Source organism: Gallus gallus, chromosome 21 (assembly GCF_016699485.2).
Source record: "Gallus gallus isolate bGalGal1 chromosome 21, bGalGal1.mat.broiler.GRCg7b, whole genome shotgun sequence".
Lineage (NCBI taxonomy): Eukaryota > Metazoa > Chordata > Aves > Galliformes > Phasianidae > Gallus > Gallus gallus.
In genome coordinates, this window is record NC_052552.1 from 527,768 (window position 1) to 545,720 (window position 17,953).

The 17,953-nt window shown below is 43.7% G+C and overlaps 1 protein-coding gene across 1 annotated transcript; it reads left to right on the forward strand.

Moving 5' to 3' along the window:
* The first annotated feature begins 133 nt into the window (after positions 1 to 133).
* DNAJC11 (DnaJ heat shock protein family (Hsp40) member C11) lies at positions 134 to 16,521 on the forward strand. Its single transcript, XM_425731.8, has 16 exons — positions 134 to 229; positions 3,111 to 3,240; positions 3,594 to 3,667; positions 4,838 to 4,939; positions 8,369 to 8,497; positions 9,199 to 9,321; positions 9,886 to 9,959; positions 10,202 to 10,391; positions 10,774 to 10,859; positions 11,300 to 11,416; positions 12,112 to 12,267; positions 12,573 to 12,642; positions 12,766 to 12,823; positions 13,487 to 13,629; positions 13,893 to 14,022; positions 14,631 to 16,521. The coding sequence occupies exons 1-16, from the start codon at positions 158 to 160 to the stop codon at positions 14,654 to 14,656; spliced, it is 1,680 nt and encodes a 559-aa protein (XP_425731.2). The 5' UTR covers positions 134 to 157; the 3' UTR covers positions 14,657 to 16,521.
* Positions 16,522 to 17,953: the final 1,432 nt, after the last annotated feature.

Consider the following 17,953-nt stretch of genomic DNA (forward strand, 5'->3'; position numbering starts at 1 on the left):
CCCGCGCCTGCGCACACGGCCCGACCGGCACGCGGCCCCGCGCGCAGGCGCAGTAGTTGGGCACCCCGCTCTGCCCCTCCGGGCCGCAGGGGGGCGCTGTCGGGACGGCGCGGCGCGGCGCATCGCACCGCCCGGCGCGGGGTGAGAGGTCGGGAAGATGGCGGCGGCCTTGGGGGAAGAGGTGCCGGACAACGAGGACTACTACGCGCTGCTCAACGTGCGGCGAGAGGTGAGCGCGGCGGCCGGGCCGCGCCGCGTCGGGAGGGCGCCGGGATCCCCCGTGCCCGCCCTCGCCATTGGGGCAGCCCGCGGCGCGGTCCGGACGGCTGAGAGCGACCCCAGCGGGCGGCGGGGCCCGAGCGCCTGTGTCCGTCCTCGGCCTCGCGGGGCGGTGCGGGACGGAGGGACCGCGGGGCTCGGGGTGGGGGCGGCCCTGAGGGGCTCCGGGGTGCAACCGAGGGGGGATTCTTCAGGTCCTTTCAATTTGCCGTAGCCTCGGAACAGATCTGTACAGCATCGAAGCGCGGGGCTGCTCGTTGTGCTGGCAGTGCCCAGGGCTGAGCGTGACATGGAACAACGAGGTGACGGTGTGCTGAAGCGAATTGGTTTTTATGGGCGTTTTCCTCAGGGTTCGCGATAGCCTGGTTGTAGAGCTGCCTCTGTGTGCATGTACCCCTCTGCCTTTCTGGGTCTTCATTCACATCAGAGCTGTGTGAACCGTAGTGCTCATCATATCAAAACAAAAAGACTGTCAGTGCTCTTCAGTTTCCTTTTCGAAGTACAGCTCTGTGTTAGCTGACACACAGTGACCGATAGCTGCTCGCATTGCAGGAGGTCGGAACGTGTGCTGTGCTGCACATGGGCTCACTGAGCGCCGTGGCAGTACGTGTGTGTGTACACACAAAGACACTGCACGGCTCAGACCCTCTGGCCCTAACAGTTAACACTCAGAGATGAAGAGAGCTTTTATTGAGCTACTGCTGCCTCGAATGATAGGAGAGCGCTGTGCAGCTCAAACACGAGCACGGTTAAGAGGCAGTGGGTCATACCTTTACAGCAGCCGACAGCTTTGTAAATCACACTCCCAAATCCATCAAGGTGCGGATGCAAAGGTTAAAAGAATGAGGTAGGAAGCATGCAGGCACTGTGACCTCCTGGGGGTGAGCAGGGAAGGCTTAAAGGTTAACTTGGCCGGACTTTCAGCTCTGCAACGGATAACAAAAATTCAGGTTGGGTACAGCGGGGAAATGTAAGCTGAGTTAAAAGGATCTTTGAGAGAGTACCTCCAGATGAAGGTAGTTGCTTTGTTAATTACCCCCTTGCTAATTAAATTCTGTAGTGCTATCCTGCACGGCAGCGGTATGCAGTGAGGCAGCACTGCTGTGTGCTGAGCTGGTTTTGTGTGGTGGGGCGCCTGGGCTCGGCATAGCAGTTAACCACTGAGCTTTGCAGCCGTGGTAAGGAGGATAAACCTACTGAGCAGCACATCTCCAGTGTGTGTATGCTTAATCTTCTATGGATTTCAATCCAGTGAAATGTGGCATGTGTGAAACACTAAATTAAGGCGTTTAAGCCCCAACAAGGAGGTGACACACCTCTTAATTTTGTCTAGAATTTTGGTAATAAAAATGTAACTTACATATGGTTATTACTGACTTATGTATCTCATTGCAATTTGGAATGATGTCAGTATTTCTTTAGTGGTTCCTAAGAGGTTCTCTCTCGTGAAATATTGAACCGGTGACCCAATCTATTCAGAGATGATGAAAGGCCCAATCTAACATTGTATTGAACATGGCACTTATAAAAAATGAAATTGCTCATTTCTATTATGTAATCAATAGCACATTAAACCATTTATCATTAATTTGATTAAGGAATGTCATTTTAAAGCTCTGTCTTCTCAATTTAGTTTAAATTCAATGTCTGAGAAAGCACACGGTAGTAAAAAGAAGGCAGCTGGTCTGTAGTTGCCTTACTGTCCTGGGGCCAGCAAATCCAGCAGGTCCACTTCTGCTGGATCAGTTTGGAAAGGTAACATTAAGTAGTACAAAACAGAGAAATCATCTACTCTCAACGGTCTTCAAGATTGAACAATCTTCTAGCTTTGGGATGCAAAAGAAACTGCACGTTCTCCCCGCCCTTCAAGGAATAGAGAGCGCTGAAATACAAGGAATGAAGTGAGAAAGGGGAGGCTACCAGGCCTCCCCCGGTCTGAAAGTGATGTTGCTCTGAGGCTGTCTCCTGAAGCAATAAAGGAAGGTGTGTGCTTTATTATTCTATTGATTCTGAAAGAGCCATCCAAAATCTCTATCTATGTCTTTGGAATGAGGCCAGGTGCCATCTAAAATTCTTCACGGTGAAGGACACAGTTGTTTTCTTGATGCATTTAGTGACTTACTGTTCTGTTCATCCATCTATGGCAGGTGAGTGAATTTTTGAGTGCAGGTGATGTACCTTCTATTCTCACAGCATAATAGAGTATCTTTGCTGTACAGGAATGGAAGTGCTAGGGAGTGTAGTGGTGAAGTGATTGCTTGTAACGCTGTAGCAGAAATGCTAAGTCATGGCCTGAAGCAGTGATGGAGCACCTGGTGGGAAGGCAGGGCCAGCCCAGGGAAGCTCAGGTGCATGCAATGTACCTGAGTGATGGAAGGGGTGGAGCCAGGATCCACCCCTTCCCAGCCCTCATTTAAGGGTTGGCAGTGGAGGTGAGAGCATCTCTTGTTGGAGATCCCTGTGTATTTGAGGCCTTCTGTGGGTAAGCAGCTCTTTCCATTTGTTTCTTTATCCACTGTATTGGGGCTTGTTCTCATTTGCTGTAACCAAAGACTTTGCTGCACCACTATCACTGTAGTGCTTCCCATTCTATTCTAGTATTACACACTGCATGAATGACTTGGAAAATACAGCTCTGCATAACTGAATGCTTTGTTGACTTATGTGAAAGCTGTGTCCTACTGTGAAACAGAAGTCTATTCTTGAACTTGTATAAGTAATGGGCTGTAATAGCTGTTAGATTTCTCTTTTAAGGCTGATCTTGAAAATGGTCTTTTTTTTTTCCTGTTTCTCTTAATTGAATTTTAATTAATTTTTGTTCCTTTTCATAGGCCTCTCAGGAAGAGTTAAAAGCTGCCTACCGACGGTTGTGTATGCTGTACCATCCAGACAAGCACAGAGACCCAGAGCTGAAATCGCAGGCTGAGCGGCTGTTTAACCTTGTTCACCAAGCTTATGAAGGTCAGCAGAAGTCTTTGAGTTTGCCAGAACTTTCTAGGGGTCTTCTAGGCAGGGAATATCTTCATGCTCTTTAAAGTGCAAATAAACACTATCACATCACTGTAGTGCTTTGTTTCCTTTTTCTGTCCTGTAAATCAGAGGAGCAGTGCATTGTATGTTCTGCAGTGAAGAAGATGTTCTGCAGTGGAGTCCTGGTCTTATCTTCTATGTATTATAAACAATTTTATCATTATCTTCCTGACTTCCCTGTAGAATGAGTTTCCAGAATCTGCCTGAATTCTAAGTAATGCTATTGTGTTGGCCTGAGATTTAAGAAGATCAAGTCCTCATTCTCTTTCTATTTTAACTTGCAGTGCTTAGTGATCCACAGACCAGGGCCATCTATGACATATATGGGAGGAGAGGACTGGAGATGGAAGGATGGGAGGTGAGAGAAATTCCACACCTTGTGGTTGGTGGGATTGGTTAAATCCAAGTTTGTCTGAAATTCTTGTTATATTGAGCTGTACTGACAACCCTGATGGTTAAAAAAATAAAAATAAAAAAACAGCTTGTCTGCATGTAGCAGAAATGCTAAGTCACAGTCTGAAGTAGTGATTGAGCACCTGGTGGGAAGGCAGGGCCAAGTCAGCAGAGCTCAGGTGCGTGCAATGCATCTGAGTGTCCAGAAGGGATGGAGCTAGTATCCACCCCTTCCCAGCCCTCATTTAAGGGTTGGCAGTGGAGGTGAGGGGATCTGTTGCTGGAGATACCTGTGTACCTGAGGCCTTCTGAAGGTGAGCAGCTCTTTCCCTTCATTTCTGCATCCGTGGCTGTTGCGTTTGGGCTCGTTCTTCTTTGCTGTAGCCAAAGACTTTTCCACCCCACTGTTACTGCAGTACTTTCCATCCTATTCTAGCATTACTTTGCTAGAAAGCAGTCTTGTTTTGTTTCTCTTTTTTTCCTCTTCCTGCCTCCACCCTAGGGGCAATCTGATGGGTTTTCACAGAGAAATTGATTTTCATTGTTTTTTTTACTAGAGAACAAAAAACATGGCATTCAGAGTTCCCTGCTAGGATGTTACCGTAACAGGCAATGTATTTGGCTGAGACAAATGCATCAGTTACCCCATCTAATCTTATCTTTTTCGTCTGAAATCTGTGTGTGTGTGTGTGTGTTGGAGGAAGCAGGGGGTGCAGGTTGCAGCTCTAAAGTGTTACAAAAATGAACCTATTCTTTCCTGGTCCTTCCAGTTGTTTAAGCCCCCTTGCTAGCCTCTGCCAGCCTTAGTCAATTACATTATGCTGCTTGCTGCAAAATCATACTATATTGGGCCAAGTGAGTACCAAGATCAAGTTCAGGGTTAGTTGTAAGAGATGTGGAGCAGTAGGAGTGTTATAACAGACATTTCTGATCTGCTTACTGCAAACTCAAGCATGTTCTGAAAATCTAAATCCAGTACTCTTTCTGTCCTTAATTAGAGCCATGCCTCCTTAAAACTCTAATTCCCTGAAACATATAGAATAAACAGAGCAGCAGGGACAGTGTGTTAGAATGTCAGTGGACCTCAGTTCCACCAGCAGTGAAACACCCAGTACTTCAATTTCTTTTTGAACAGGTTGTGGAGAGGAAGAGAACTCCAGCTGAAATCAGAGAGGAATTTGAGCGTTTGCAGAGAGAGAGGGAAGAGAGAAGACTGCAGCAGCGGACTAATCCAAAGGTAAGCAAAGGCTTCATGCCAGTCTCAACACCAAGTCCTTAAATGTTTAGGAATGTAAGGGTGATGAAGGGTTATAGTGAATAACCCCTTAGGTATTCACAGTTAATGAGCTACTTTTTGAATGTGCAGTTTATCTGGAAAATGTAGGGAATACAGCTATACAGCTATGTCCACCCTGAGGTAGCTGTGCAGACATTTACGTAAGTAAATAAACTTCCTTTATCTTCAAACAAACAAAACTGTAGTGAGACTCTTTTTGTTTTACTTTCAAATGCTTGGTAGAAGTACGGAGATTCTGCACCCTAAGCACAGGTGGTGGTACTGTTCTGATATTCTTGAAAGAAGAGGTTTCCTGTGTCACTGGTTTCATGCATGGGCCTTTAAGGTGTTTCAGTGTAGTTTGTGTAACCCAACAAAGAGATTGCTGGTTGATTAATTACTACTAGTGCTGGTTTGGAAGGCTGCTGTGGTCTTCACAGTCAACAGTTCATAGTCCCTATGTTTTCTTAGGGGGCAGAAGTGTGAGTACACCTATGTTTAGGACTGAATCAGAAAAATATCCATCTGAGAAGACCTGTAATGTTTTGAGGTACTCCTTGGCACAGACTTTGAATCTGTGCTGGTCTTAGCAGAGCAAACTGAGTAATGTGGATCACCAGGCTGCTGTGAGCTGTGTACAGGTATTAGGAACTAATTTGTGTTGGAAGGGTGGCTGAGCATAAGGTGGTATGTAAATATCTGCAGTCAACATATTCTATGCAGGAAAGGATTTCTGGATGCCACAGAATAGGGCAAGTCAAAATGTTTCTATGAGAGCTGAGAGCGATTGTGTTCAGAAGGATACTGACATGGAGGGGCATGGTTATATCTGCACAGAGCTTCAATGTGACTTCAGGAGTTTAACGTTTTTCTCTGGGTATTTCACTGTGTCTGTGAGCAGGAAAAAAAAAAAAACTATGTTGTAAGCCTTGGTCTCTGTGTCCTGTGATAAAATTAGCCATCTGGGTGTTTATAGCAACTGCTGATTGGCAGCCTATAGAAATATCTCTCCAGGCAATGTTCCTGTGGAATTAGGTAGCACAGCTGTGATCACTTCATACGTGAACACAAGTTATTTTAAAACTTCAAACATTTTGTCAGTTCTATAAAACGGTTCCAGCAAAGTAAAGCATCTTAACCAGAAACACTGAGCAATAACCAGATGTAGGCAATTTGGCAGGTTTCAAATTGAGCCTATTATTTGCTTTTAGAGTTTTGTTTTTGTCTTCAAAGATGTGCAGAAGGGTTGAAAAGTTCATTACTTGATTTGAGAACTGCTTCCTGTTTGGAGCAATTAAATCCCATTATTTTCCTGCTGTGGAAGGTCTCCACCTAAGAAATGGAGATTCCTCAGGGCCCGGCTGGGTTCCATGTGACACTTCCAGAAGGAAGATAATCGTCTTCCAGGAAAAAAAAGATGAGGAAGGATATATTCTTCTCTGGCACATCTCTCAATTTCATCCTTAACAAATGTTTTATGTTTACAGGAATGTTAAATACAGGTAATTTTAAAAGGTGTTGCCAGATAACACTTCTAATGGTCTTGAAGTGCAGTCACCAGCCTCCTGCCCTGCTGTGTGGTGCACTGCTCAGCATGTTGCCTGCTGAGTGTGTGCAGCCAGCTTCTGAGCAGAGCTTTGCAGCTTCTCCCTGCTGCTCTCACTTTGAGAGGGCTTTTCCTTTTCCAATGGCCTGAGCAGGTGGCTGATGGGAAGCTCTGAGGAGCAGCGCTCCCCTCTATTATCCAGTGCCATAGGGGGTGCTGTCGTTCTCAGGGAATATTTTTAACATAGCCATCTGCTGCTTTTCCTGTGCTTGTGCATGAGCCAATTTCCTTGCCAGGACGTATAGGTCTCTGAAGGTGACTTCACCTGTTTGGCAGGAGGGAAGACTCCCTGTGGAGTCCACTGCTCCTTTCAGCAAAAGGCAACTGAACAGAAATCCTGCTGTGGAGGGCAGGGATGGAGCAGCTGAGGTGCTGCTTTCATCTGAATTGGTTTCACAGATTTTTTTTCATGTACAGATTCAGGTGTTTTCCTTTTGACTTCTCCATTTTCACTGAGAGGCGTGTTTTACAATTCATAGTTATAAAGGAAAGCGCAAGGTTTCATTCAAATTCAACATGCTTACTACATCGTTTGAGAACTGTTGTTTAAAAACACTTATCTTGGAATTCAAAGTTGCAGGCTGGCAGAAGTTCTGTGCTGAATGTGGCACACCAAGCAGAAAACCTTTTTGTTGTACAGCTGTTGTGAAAGATCTTGGGCTTTGTATATCTCTGAAGCGAACAGCATCAAGAGAAGAGGAGTAGTTCTAAGATGTGCATTCACCTGTGTTTAAGTGTGTTTGGTCAGTCAGTCTGGAGTGCATTTATCAGAATCACATGGAGTCAAGCTGGCCCTTCTCTTTGGCTCTTCTCAGTGTGCTTTGTAGACATCTGGAGCAGCAGTGCAGGGTTGCACAGCTTCTGAGGCACTTGGCAGCCTTGCTCTGCTCCACTGTTACTTTGGCCTTGTGTCAAGGAACAGCACAGGAGAGGCTGAAACTGAAGAAGCCATAATATTTGGAGAGCAGATACCTTGAAGGTGAGGTTGGAGGTCGTTCCTGAAAAGTAATCTTCTGCATTGCTGGTAGTACTTTGTCATTTGTGTCTCCTCGAACAGGAAGTAAGTGTAATTGATTTAAAATTCAACAGTATTCCAAAAATAAATTGTAAAATTTGGATCCAGCCCTTATTCCAGAGTCCTGGAAATAATCACACCTTTCTGTGTTAAAATATAGGTATATTTTTTTGCTGTGCAAGCAATCAGAAAATTAACAGCAGGAATCTTCACAGGAGATGCACGGTTGGAAGTTTGAATCGTGTCAAACTCTGCAATCTAAGGTTCAGAATTCTATTAGAATGGAGTGAGCATAGAAAAATTCTTATCAGATTGAAGAATTTATTCTGTCCATATTCCACTGTCAGGATGTTTTTAAACCTATCCTGAGTTGTGTTTATACAAATTGCTTGGAGTTAATCCTGTGTGTGCACAGAGGCTTTTGTTATTGCAAATGGTATATTTTCTATGAGTGGTAGTGCTGTGTAATACACCTATGGAGAATGTTATGAGAGCCTCTTGAATATATGTGACCCAGACAAGAATCTAATCATGATCTTTTCAAATAAACCCACTCTTGTTAATGTTCCAAGTTGCATTCCTCCTGGGGGAAAAAGTGTGTTAATGTGTTTAAAAAAAAAAAATGCTGCTTAGAATGGAGAATATAATTGCAAAACAGAAAACTTTGAAAAGCAGTCCTTAAATTAGCAATGTGTGAGGGTGCTTTAGCCATTTAGCCTGAGTAAGTTGGATGTTTGTTAACACTTGATATGTTTCCCTTTACCCTTAGGGAACGATTAGTGTTGGAATAGATGCCACTGACCTCTTTGACCGTTATGATGAAGAATATGAAGATGTGCAAGGGAGCAGCTTTCCCCAGATTGAAATAAATAAAATGCACATATCCCAGTCCATTGAGGTAAGGAGGGCAGGCACTGGGGCTGGCTTGGTCAGGGTCTGAGAACATGAGACACTACAGTGCAAGCCAGCAGAACATGAAACACTGCTCAGAGGTCTCCTCTTTCTTTACAGGAGGATACTATTAACTGATGCGGGTGGGAGGAGGAGACTTGGTTCCAGTAGGACTGTGTGTTGAATGTGTGGTGTGCATTTATATGAGCACAGGCACAGAATCTGGTGGCTTCTCTGTATGCTGCAATGCTCCCTGCTAGTAGGGAGGCTGAATTGTGATTAAAAGTGGTTATCTAGTTCTCTGTGAATGCAGGATGTTCCATATATGAAAACATATCATGTAATTTTGAGGACATAGGTAAGGAAACAAAGGGCAAATGTTTCCTTTGTTCCAAACAGTTGGAGAAATTGAGTCTGCTAGTGAGATTAGAAGGAGCTACAGCTCAAGATCAGGACTTAAGGGCTCGTTAAAGCTGTCACAAGCAGCTGCTGCTATAAAATTCATCTCATTTTGCTCACTCTAAAATTTAGTACAAGTGTCTGGTTCAAACACCTGGGTTAAGTGGATGACAAGAATGCAACTGTACTGATACTTGTCTCTCTGCTTACAGTCTCTGTGGTCATCTACAGTTTTGGCTGTGTCCTTGCATAATAACATTGCATGTGCAAATCAGGATTGTATTGGTAACAGTATATTCATTCCATCAGGCACCACTGACTTCCACAGACACAGCAATACTGTCTGGTAACCTCTCTACCCAGAATGGGAATGGAGGTGGATCAATTAATCTTGCTCTTAGACGAGTGACATCTGCCAAGGGATGGGGAGAGGTAAGAATGTATGTATGGATGCTATGTATTATACCCAATTTGTTTCAGGCTGCTTGGAGTAGTTATCTAGACTTTATTTTCTCTTGGGAACTGCAGCTCTTTTTCACCTCTGTGTGCTTCCATTTCAGAAGATAGGGATAGCAGTGCTGGCAAACTTTCTTGAATGCCCTATGGAAAGAGCTCCCGGAGATCTAGGTGGTAGAGTGATACTAAAACAAACATGTGTTGAATAGTAGAATAATACTTGGTACATTCTGTTTTCCAAGTCCAAAGTTTTTCTTCATTTCTTTCCCTTCCCATTTTTTGGCCATGCTTCCTGAGCTTGGCTTGTGCTGATAGAATGTTACCTTTTGTTTCCTGGGACTTTCTGATTTCCCCCAAAGGCTGCGTCTTCAGAGCATGTGCTGGGTTGCCTGTAGGGCTACGGAAATGGCTTTCCTCTACTCATAACAACCTTACTCAGAGAAATACCTATTATTCATCTGATGCAAACAGTGCTTGTGAAGTACTTTGTCTCTTGACAAAGCCTGTATTCTAACTGCTTATCACTGTGCATTTTAACAGTTGGAGTTTGGAGCAGGAGACCTTCAGGGACCTCTCTTTGGTCTGAAGATATTCCGTAATCTTACACCAAGATGGTAAATAGTCAAAAAAAAAAAGTCTGGTTCCTCAATGTGGAATATTAACCATCTTAAATTCATTTTCATGTTAATTCTAGATTTGTTTTCTGTTCTGCAAAAGGTATCTCTTTAAAAATAATGCTTTAGTGCTAATCAAAATGCATATATTCTGTGTGTTAATGTCTTCTATTTTAATACCACTAGATTAAAGGTTCTCATCCTGTTCTACATCCTGATGAGGCTTTGCTTATTTCTTCTAGTTTCATCACTACAAACTGTGCTCTGCAGTTTTCATCCCGTGGGGTCCGCCCAGGTCTCACCACAGTTCTGGCCCGTAACCTCGATAAGAACACAATGGGGTACTTACAGTGGCGGTGGGGCATCCAGTCAGCCATGAACACGAGCATTGTCCGTGACACAAAAACCAGCCATTTCACTGTGGCGTTGCAGGTGAGAATCCTGCTGCTGTATGGAGGGGACAGCACTGCTGTTCTGAGTGGGAGAAGCCTCAGCTTTTCTGTTCCAGCAGTATTTTGGCTTGAGAATAGAGGGTGAAGGAGCAGCTGGTACTCTTATGAATGTCTGATGTAAATACCCATCTGTATTTGAAAGAGTACAATGCTTTGTGCCCAACATTGTGACATTCATTTGGGTTAGCTCAAATTAGGGTTAGGATGTACGGTGTAGACTGTAGAGATTGTGGGCTGTGATGAGCAAGTGGCAGGCGTTGCTGTTTTCTGTGACATTTAAAATATTAAGAAAGCAGATTTTTGGTAACATTCATTGATGGTTGAGGGTACTTTTTCATAAATGTGTAACTCTTGTATTTCAGCTAGGAATCCCCCATTCTTTCATGATGGTCAGTTATCAGCATAAGTTTCAGGATGAGGATCAGACACGGATAAAAGGTTCTCTCAAGTAAGTGTGCAAGAGGGAATTCATACTGCTCAGAATCTGTTATCTCCTGCTGTTGTAGGTCTCTGGGTTCCACACAAATTGAGTGCTTCTTTAGGAATCTGCTTTTCTTTAATCGTATCTGTTAATGACTGAAGTGAGTGTCTTGGAGGCTTACTTTTGTGTGTCTCACTAGATAAATGAAATGTAAAATACATGCTTGTTGCCCCTGTATCACCACTGATAAGAAAGGAAGAGGTTTTTGTAGTCTGTTAACTAGTTTACTAACTAAAAGGGCTAATCTCATCTTGGAGGTGCACCATGAGTCTTCTGACAGCCAGCATCTGCCCCACACAATTGTATTTATTGTATGTTTTACTTGTTGGGGAATTACACTAAAGAGAATTCAGTGAAGAGAAATCTAAGTCTTCTGAGTCTTAGCAGTATTTGTTCTCTCTTTCTAGGGCAGGGTTCTTTGGGACCATAGTGGAGTACGGAGCGGAGAGGAAGATTTCCAGACACAGTATTTTAGGAGCCACCGTCAGTGTTGGTGTTCCCCAAGGAGTGTCTTTGAAAATCAAGTCAGTTAAAGATTGTAACTGTAGATTGCAGAGGCTGATCATAGCTTCCATTATCATATTTCAAAAATTCAGATTTGGGGGGGGCTCCAATCTCAGAGCAATACAGGGATGTTGATATATCAGTGTAAAGGTTTGCAGCTGCCTTCACCTGTAATGCAAATTGTGCCTCTCGAAACAAAATGCTTTCTACTCATGTTATTCTGACCCTGAAACACCTCTTACAGAATTACTGTGTGTATGCATCAAAATATTCTGAAAGTACAGCTTCAAGTTCAGGGGTATTATTGGTAAGGGGGTGGAAGAATTCGAAAAAATATTAGAAATGTATTTAATTGCATTCCATTTGTGCAACGCTGTACATACTTGTATGCTTGAATTAGGGAATCAGCACAAATGAGTGTCATCCATGATACTTTGTTAATATGGCAGTTCACCAAGAGATGCCCAACTTGTAAGGATTCTTGTGCTGTAGTGCACTTCTGAGTTGTTGCCAGCAGAGGGCATGCTAGGATGCAGAGCTGTGAAGATGTTAGTACCAAGACAACTGTTCTCAAAAACATATTCTCCTCCGAAGTTCATAGTTTTACTCCTCATGTTTGTGAGGTGATTTATTCATCTCTACCTCTCTTGTGTATTTAATCAAGCACATTTAACTCTGCATTTCTTCTGACCGTCACTGTTTTTACTCATTCCAGGTTGAACAGGGCTAGTCAGACCTACTTCTTCCCTGTCCACCTAACAGATCAGCTGCTTCCCAGTGCTGTATTCTATGCCACTGTGGGACCCCTAGTTATCTACTTTGCCATGCACAGGCTAATCATCAAACCCTACCTCAGGGCACAAAAGGAGAGGTGAGTCGGCAAGGCTGTGTTTGTAATACAGAGCTGGGAAGTCCTGATCAAGTGCTTCTGGGGGTCTGGTTCAAAGGCTGGGATACCCAGCTGAGGCATGGTGTTATGCTGCAGTGTCAATTCTACTGAGTTCTGGAAGGCTACAAAAATCCCCTGGAAGGTGGGGAAGAACCTTGCAACCCAGCTCATTAGAGTGATATTGTGGGCCAGCTGTAGTTGGGGTGAATGAGTAAACATTTGCCACTTTGTGGCTGAATCCCATTCATTGTGTAGACCTGATGTGATTTTTGACTTCTTTATGCCAGAGAACTGGAGAAGCAAAGGGAGAGTACTGCCAGTGACATCCTTCAGAAGAAGCAAGAGGCAGAAGCTGCAGTAAGTCTTTCTCATAGCTAATCCCTTTTAGTTAAAGGAAGTTGGTTTTACTTGGCTTATCTCTGCTGGACTCAGCATCTGACACTACTTGATTTTTTTGTTTTATCCTTTGTGTTCTAACAGGTTAGGTTGATGCAAGAGTCTGTCCGGAGGATAATTGAAGCAGAGGAAGCAAGAATGGGTAAAGATCCTAACACCATTTATTTGTTCCATAAATGTGGAGAGAGGAAAGTGCAATAAAAAGGCTGGGTGGCTGAGGGGGAGAAATGCAAAATGCAATTGCTTCATTTCTACCCTTAATGAAGCATGTCATAATTGCTGTTGTGCATATATTGGGAAAATTCCATTGTGATTCATCTGGTGTCTGCACTTAGGGACACACTAAATATTGCCTTTAGGAATGGCTGCAAGATGATCAGCAGGATGTAGACAATAGTCTGGTTTCTTCACTGTACAAAAGAGAAGTGTGGGTATAGCGTGTGGAGAAATGTGAAGTCTGTGTTCTGCTGATCCCTGATTTACACAGTTTGCTCTTAAATTATAATGGAAATCTGAGTGTTGTTTGTGAGGAACTACCATGAGAATCTTCTGAAATGGGTTGAATGGCATTCACTTGGCCTGTCACATCAGTGTGATGTTGAAGGCAAGTCATTCTTAGTGCTGAAATACTGTTAACAAACACCCAGGTATAAATGTTGTTCTGTGTTGAAAAGTGTGGGTTGAGTCAAGGTGGATTCAAGTATCACTGAAAGCAGAAGATGATGCTGGGATGGTCTTTTCATCAGTCTGCCCAGCTGTCAGTGGGAAACAGCTCATTGTATTTGTGATTTCCTGTGAAATGCAGGTCTGATTGTAGTGAATGCCTGGTATGGGAAATTCGTTAATGACAACAGCAGGAAGAACGAGAAGGTGAAAGTAATAGATGTGACTGTGCCCTTGCAGTGCTTAGTGAAGGACTCTAAGCTCATCCTTACAGAGGCATCCAAGGTATGTAGCTTATGTCAAAGCACATACTGAGACACTCAGTGTGGGATGCTCACAGTGGGGCTGTGCACCAGAAACTTCCTGGGTTCAGTGTTTTCTGCATTCCTGACTCTGGGGAGATAATTTCTTAGCTTCTCATCTCCTTGGCAACAAAACTTTTTCAGTCTTTTTTCTGACACCTTATTCTGGTACTAATGATATCTTAAGAGTCATTGAAGAGTGAAAGTCTGTGCACTGTTTCCCAGTCTGTCCTTCTCTGTTTAAAGGTTGGGTTGCCAGGTTTCTATGACCCCTGTGTGGGTGAGGAGAAGAGTTTGAAAGTGCTTTATCAGTTCCGGGGAGTTCTGCACCAAGTGATGTCAGCTGACAATGAGGCCCTTAGGATACCAAAGCAATGTAAGTAACAAGGACTACTGTGCTTCCTTCTTCAGGAAGAGCTGGGGTTACTGAAATGGACTGGGGTGGCTATGGTATGTCTCTAGAGTATGATCATTAAACAGCTCAGCTGCAGCACTGCACCTATTGATGCCACCTGACCTTAGATATCCAACCTGAGTTTTTTTCTTAAAAAAAAAAAAAGGCTTTGAGCAGCTGCTGTTATCCCTAGTGGGCAATTCACAGCACTAGGTAAGCCTGCTGGGGACAGGTCTGAAGGGAAGCTAGAGGCCTGTACCAGATTTCTTTCTCATCTGCATTTTATCTATGTGCCAAGATGATTCACAAAATCATCTTGATAAGGTGAACATCTACTGACATATTCTACTGGTACCATGTAGCCCTGGGCAGTTAGTTAAAGGGCACTAGACTGTTCACTTCAGAGTACTCCATGGCCCAATTTGAGAAGCATATCCAGTTTACAGATCTGCCATAAGTACAGCGGAGGTGTAAATGAATCATGTTTGATTAGTGGCCAGAACTGTTTCTGTCCATTCCTGGTACAGTAGTTAAGTTCAAGCAAGGATGATGGAGGTGGCATATATCCATTTACTGTTCTTATTCAACAGCTCACAGAATCGATGCAGATGGCTAATCTGATGAGAGCATGCACGTCTGTTACAGTACCTGGGTCAATGGAGACAGCCAAACCTTCCCCCAGATGCTACAAGCTTGAACAGAGACATTTTTATTTTTATTATCTATATAGCAGGTGGTGGCCTACCAGTTATGTTAGGATCAAAAAATGAGAGAACCCGCTTCCTGAGGTGGCTCCAAAGCAATACTTCTCAATTGTGGCTCAGTAATCAAAATAAAGCAACGTGACTCTAAATGTGCAGTACTTTCTGCTGAGGTTGTGTGAGCGGGCTCTGAGCACCACCCATCATGCAGCCAAATCTTTCCTGCAGCAATTTGGCCCAGTCCATCTGTGCAGTCTCGCATAGCCTGCTGCACTCAGCAAGAAAGAAGACTTGTTCTTCTCCATGTACTTACTGGGGTAGGTAACATGCCTTTTTCTACTCCTGAGTGAAAATTCTCTATGTTAAGGCCACCTCCTGGAAGTTTTCTGTGTAAATCCTTTTGTTGGAAAGAGGGCAGAGATTGTTTTCCATCCTAATTCTGTATTTGAAATGTACTTGTTAAGAACAAGTATGTCTGGAACAAAGTTCTTTGCTTTTTGTAATAACACGGACCTCTTCCCTATGAATCCATGCAGCTGCTCATTTCAAACACTGCTGTACCAGACAAGGACACTGGGTGTAATTGTCTTATTAATTCATTTTCCTGCCAAGGTGTTCAGGAAAGCAAAGCAGGGAGAAGGACAGCAATTAATCTTATTTCTAGGAAAAAAAGGAGTGTAGTTCATATGGGTAAACCAGACCAAAGTGAGGAGAGGTGCAAAATGGGGTAAAGAGCTGAAAGCGCTGCATCAGAAGTGGCAGCTGAATGCAACATCAGTTGTGACATAACTCTTGGATTTGTCCTGCATGGAAGCCATGCTAGTGAGTTACCAGCAGAAAGGGCAGTCCTGTTCTAGTGCCACAGCAGATGGAAATGGCAGCCATGTGGTATTGCTGTGTATGTCAATACTGCCAAAGTTTTGGTGGGAGTTCTGGATTTTCTTTAGAGAGAAAAGGAACAATCAAGCTGTTTCTGAGTCATGGCTCTCAGTGAGTCCTAGGGCAGCCTCCATTGCTTACGTGTGGGTGAGACAGGAAACAAAGGATCTTGGCTGCACATTGTTGCTATTACCATAAATCACTTCCTGACATGTACCTGATCCCTTTTTCTTCTTAACTGTAGTTCTCTCTGCTCAACTGCAAGTAACTTTAACAGGACAATGAAGTTTCCAAAACCAGACTGAACTGAGCTAGGCTGCAAGAAACTTTTCACTCCAAAACAAGTTCATAAAACTGAGTGTTCACTTTTTAAAATTATAACAAAACTCTTCAGTTGTGAGCTGCTCCCCTGTAGGACTTCATTTCACATACAACTTATGTTCTGTTTATCTGATACTAAGTGTAAAATGTGCAATAAACTACATTCAGCTGAGAACTAGCCCATGTTCCATTTTCATCTTTAGGGCAGTACTGAAAAGCGAGGGTTGCAAGTCTTATAGATGTAACTGCACCCTTTGCTACATTCTGCTTCTTGCCCTCTTGTGGTCACTTGTACCTACAGCTAGTTAAAATGGTCAAGGAATGCCACCAGCATTGCTTTTTTGTGTCTTGTGTCTGCCTGAAGTAAGTGGTCAGCAGTGAGAGTCATTGTGTTGACTGGGATGTAACAAGATGCTCCCCATGGGAGTGCTGGGAAGGAGGAGTTTTGTATTGGCATGTGCAACCTTGTGACAACACGCTTACTGCTAATTAAAAGGGAAAATCTTAGCATGCTCCTGTAACTAGCAGGGCAAATGACACTGAGAAGTTTGCACAATAAAGCAATGCTTCTTTGTGACAAGTTCCTGAGATCCAGTTCCTGTTGTCATTAAAGTGACATGTTGTCTATGTTAAACATGTAGAGAAACAGCACTGCGATTCTAAAACCTTCAGTATGTGAAGATGTGCCATGGAATTATGACCCCCAAAAAAGACTGTTTTGAGAGGTAAAGCACAGCAGTACACACTGTAATGGGGTAGTGAGCATCTTTTGGATGCAAACTTTAGAATGCCATAGATACCTGAGCTGAAAGCATCTTTTTCTAACTGAGCTAGATAATGTTTACAGTACCTTAATGAGGATCCATGAACAGGTGCTGGTCTTCTCCTCTCGAGCCTTTAAACTGGAAATTCCTGAGGTGGAGATACAGGTGAAGGTTTTACTTTTTGTAATCTTCCCTTGTCTTCCTTTACATGCTCACCTCTCTGCCCAGCCCTCTGTTCCTGCTGTCACAGTATGATTCAGCCAATGACAGTCTACAAGGAGTCACAGTTCTGGGTACTACTTGTGCTGTAAAAGCCTTATCAGCGTCCTCTGATGCAAGTGAGCCCATGCGCTCATACCCAAGGACAGCTCAGCCACCCTGGCAGGGCTTAGATTCAAGCAGATGCTTTCTTTTTCATCACAGCTTAGCAAAGAAAACTCAGTTCCTCTGCCTTCCCACTCTATTCTTTCTTCCTCCACCATATCAGAACTATCATTGTCTAATTGTAAAGCAGTTCATGCAAAGGACAGGTGCATCTTAATTTTCATCTCTTGAATTCATAACTCCTGTTGAAGTAAAATTACTGACATGGATCTCGTGCCATTCATTTGCTAAACGTTACATAGAAAAGTTCCTTAAAGCATGGTTTGTTTTCCCTGCCAGCTCAGCCCACCGAAGATTCAGACTTGTTTTTCCCTTTTGTGCAAGTACTACAAGTGGCCTTTCCCCTCCGTGAGGCACAGTGCTCCTGCAGCAGGTTCTTCTTCACAGTAGTCAATGTGCAAACTCCATTTTCACTTCCCTGCAGTTTGCAATTGTCAGGCACTGCTGAATTGCATCCACACGGTGGAGCCCCTTGCCCATCTATCTCCCTTATACCCAAGTTTCAGGCTGCCCTTTCCTGCTTAATACCAAACTCCAGCCTTCCTCCTCTCTTCTTCATTTTCTGCCCATCAGTCAGTGCAAACTCTTAGAATGACTGTGAGCATAGCCTGACTTGAGAAACTGCTCCTTTTAACAACTCTGTATCTGTTCTATGAGAAACTGCCATTTTACAGCTACAGCCTCCTCTGGCACTTCTCTTAGTTGCTCTATACAATACAATGTTACCAACAATTAAAACAGAAGTTCTAAGCAGCAGAGATTCAGTTTTTAAGGTGATCCGATGCCATTTCCCAATTGCTGAGCGGTCTTCCAAGGTCACCAAGCTGCTAAGGGAGGCTGCTGCTTTGAGCAGTGCTTTGGGGG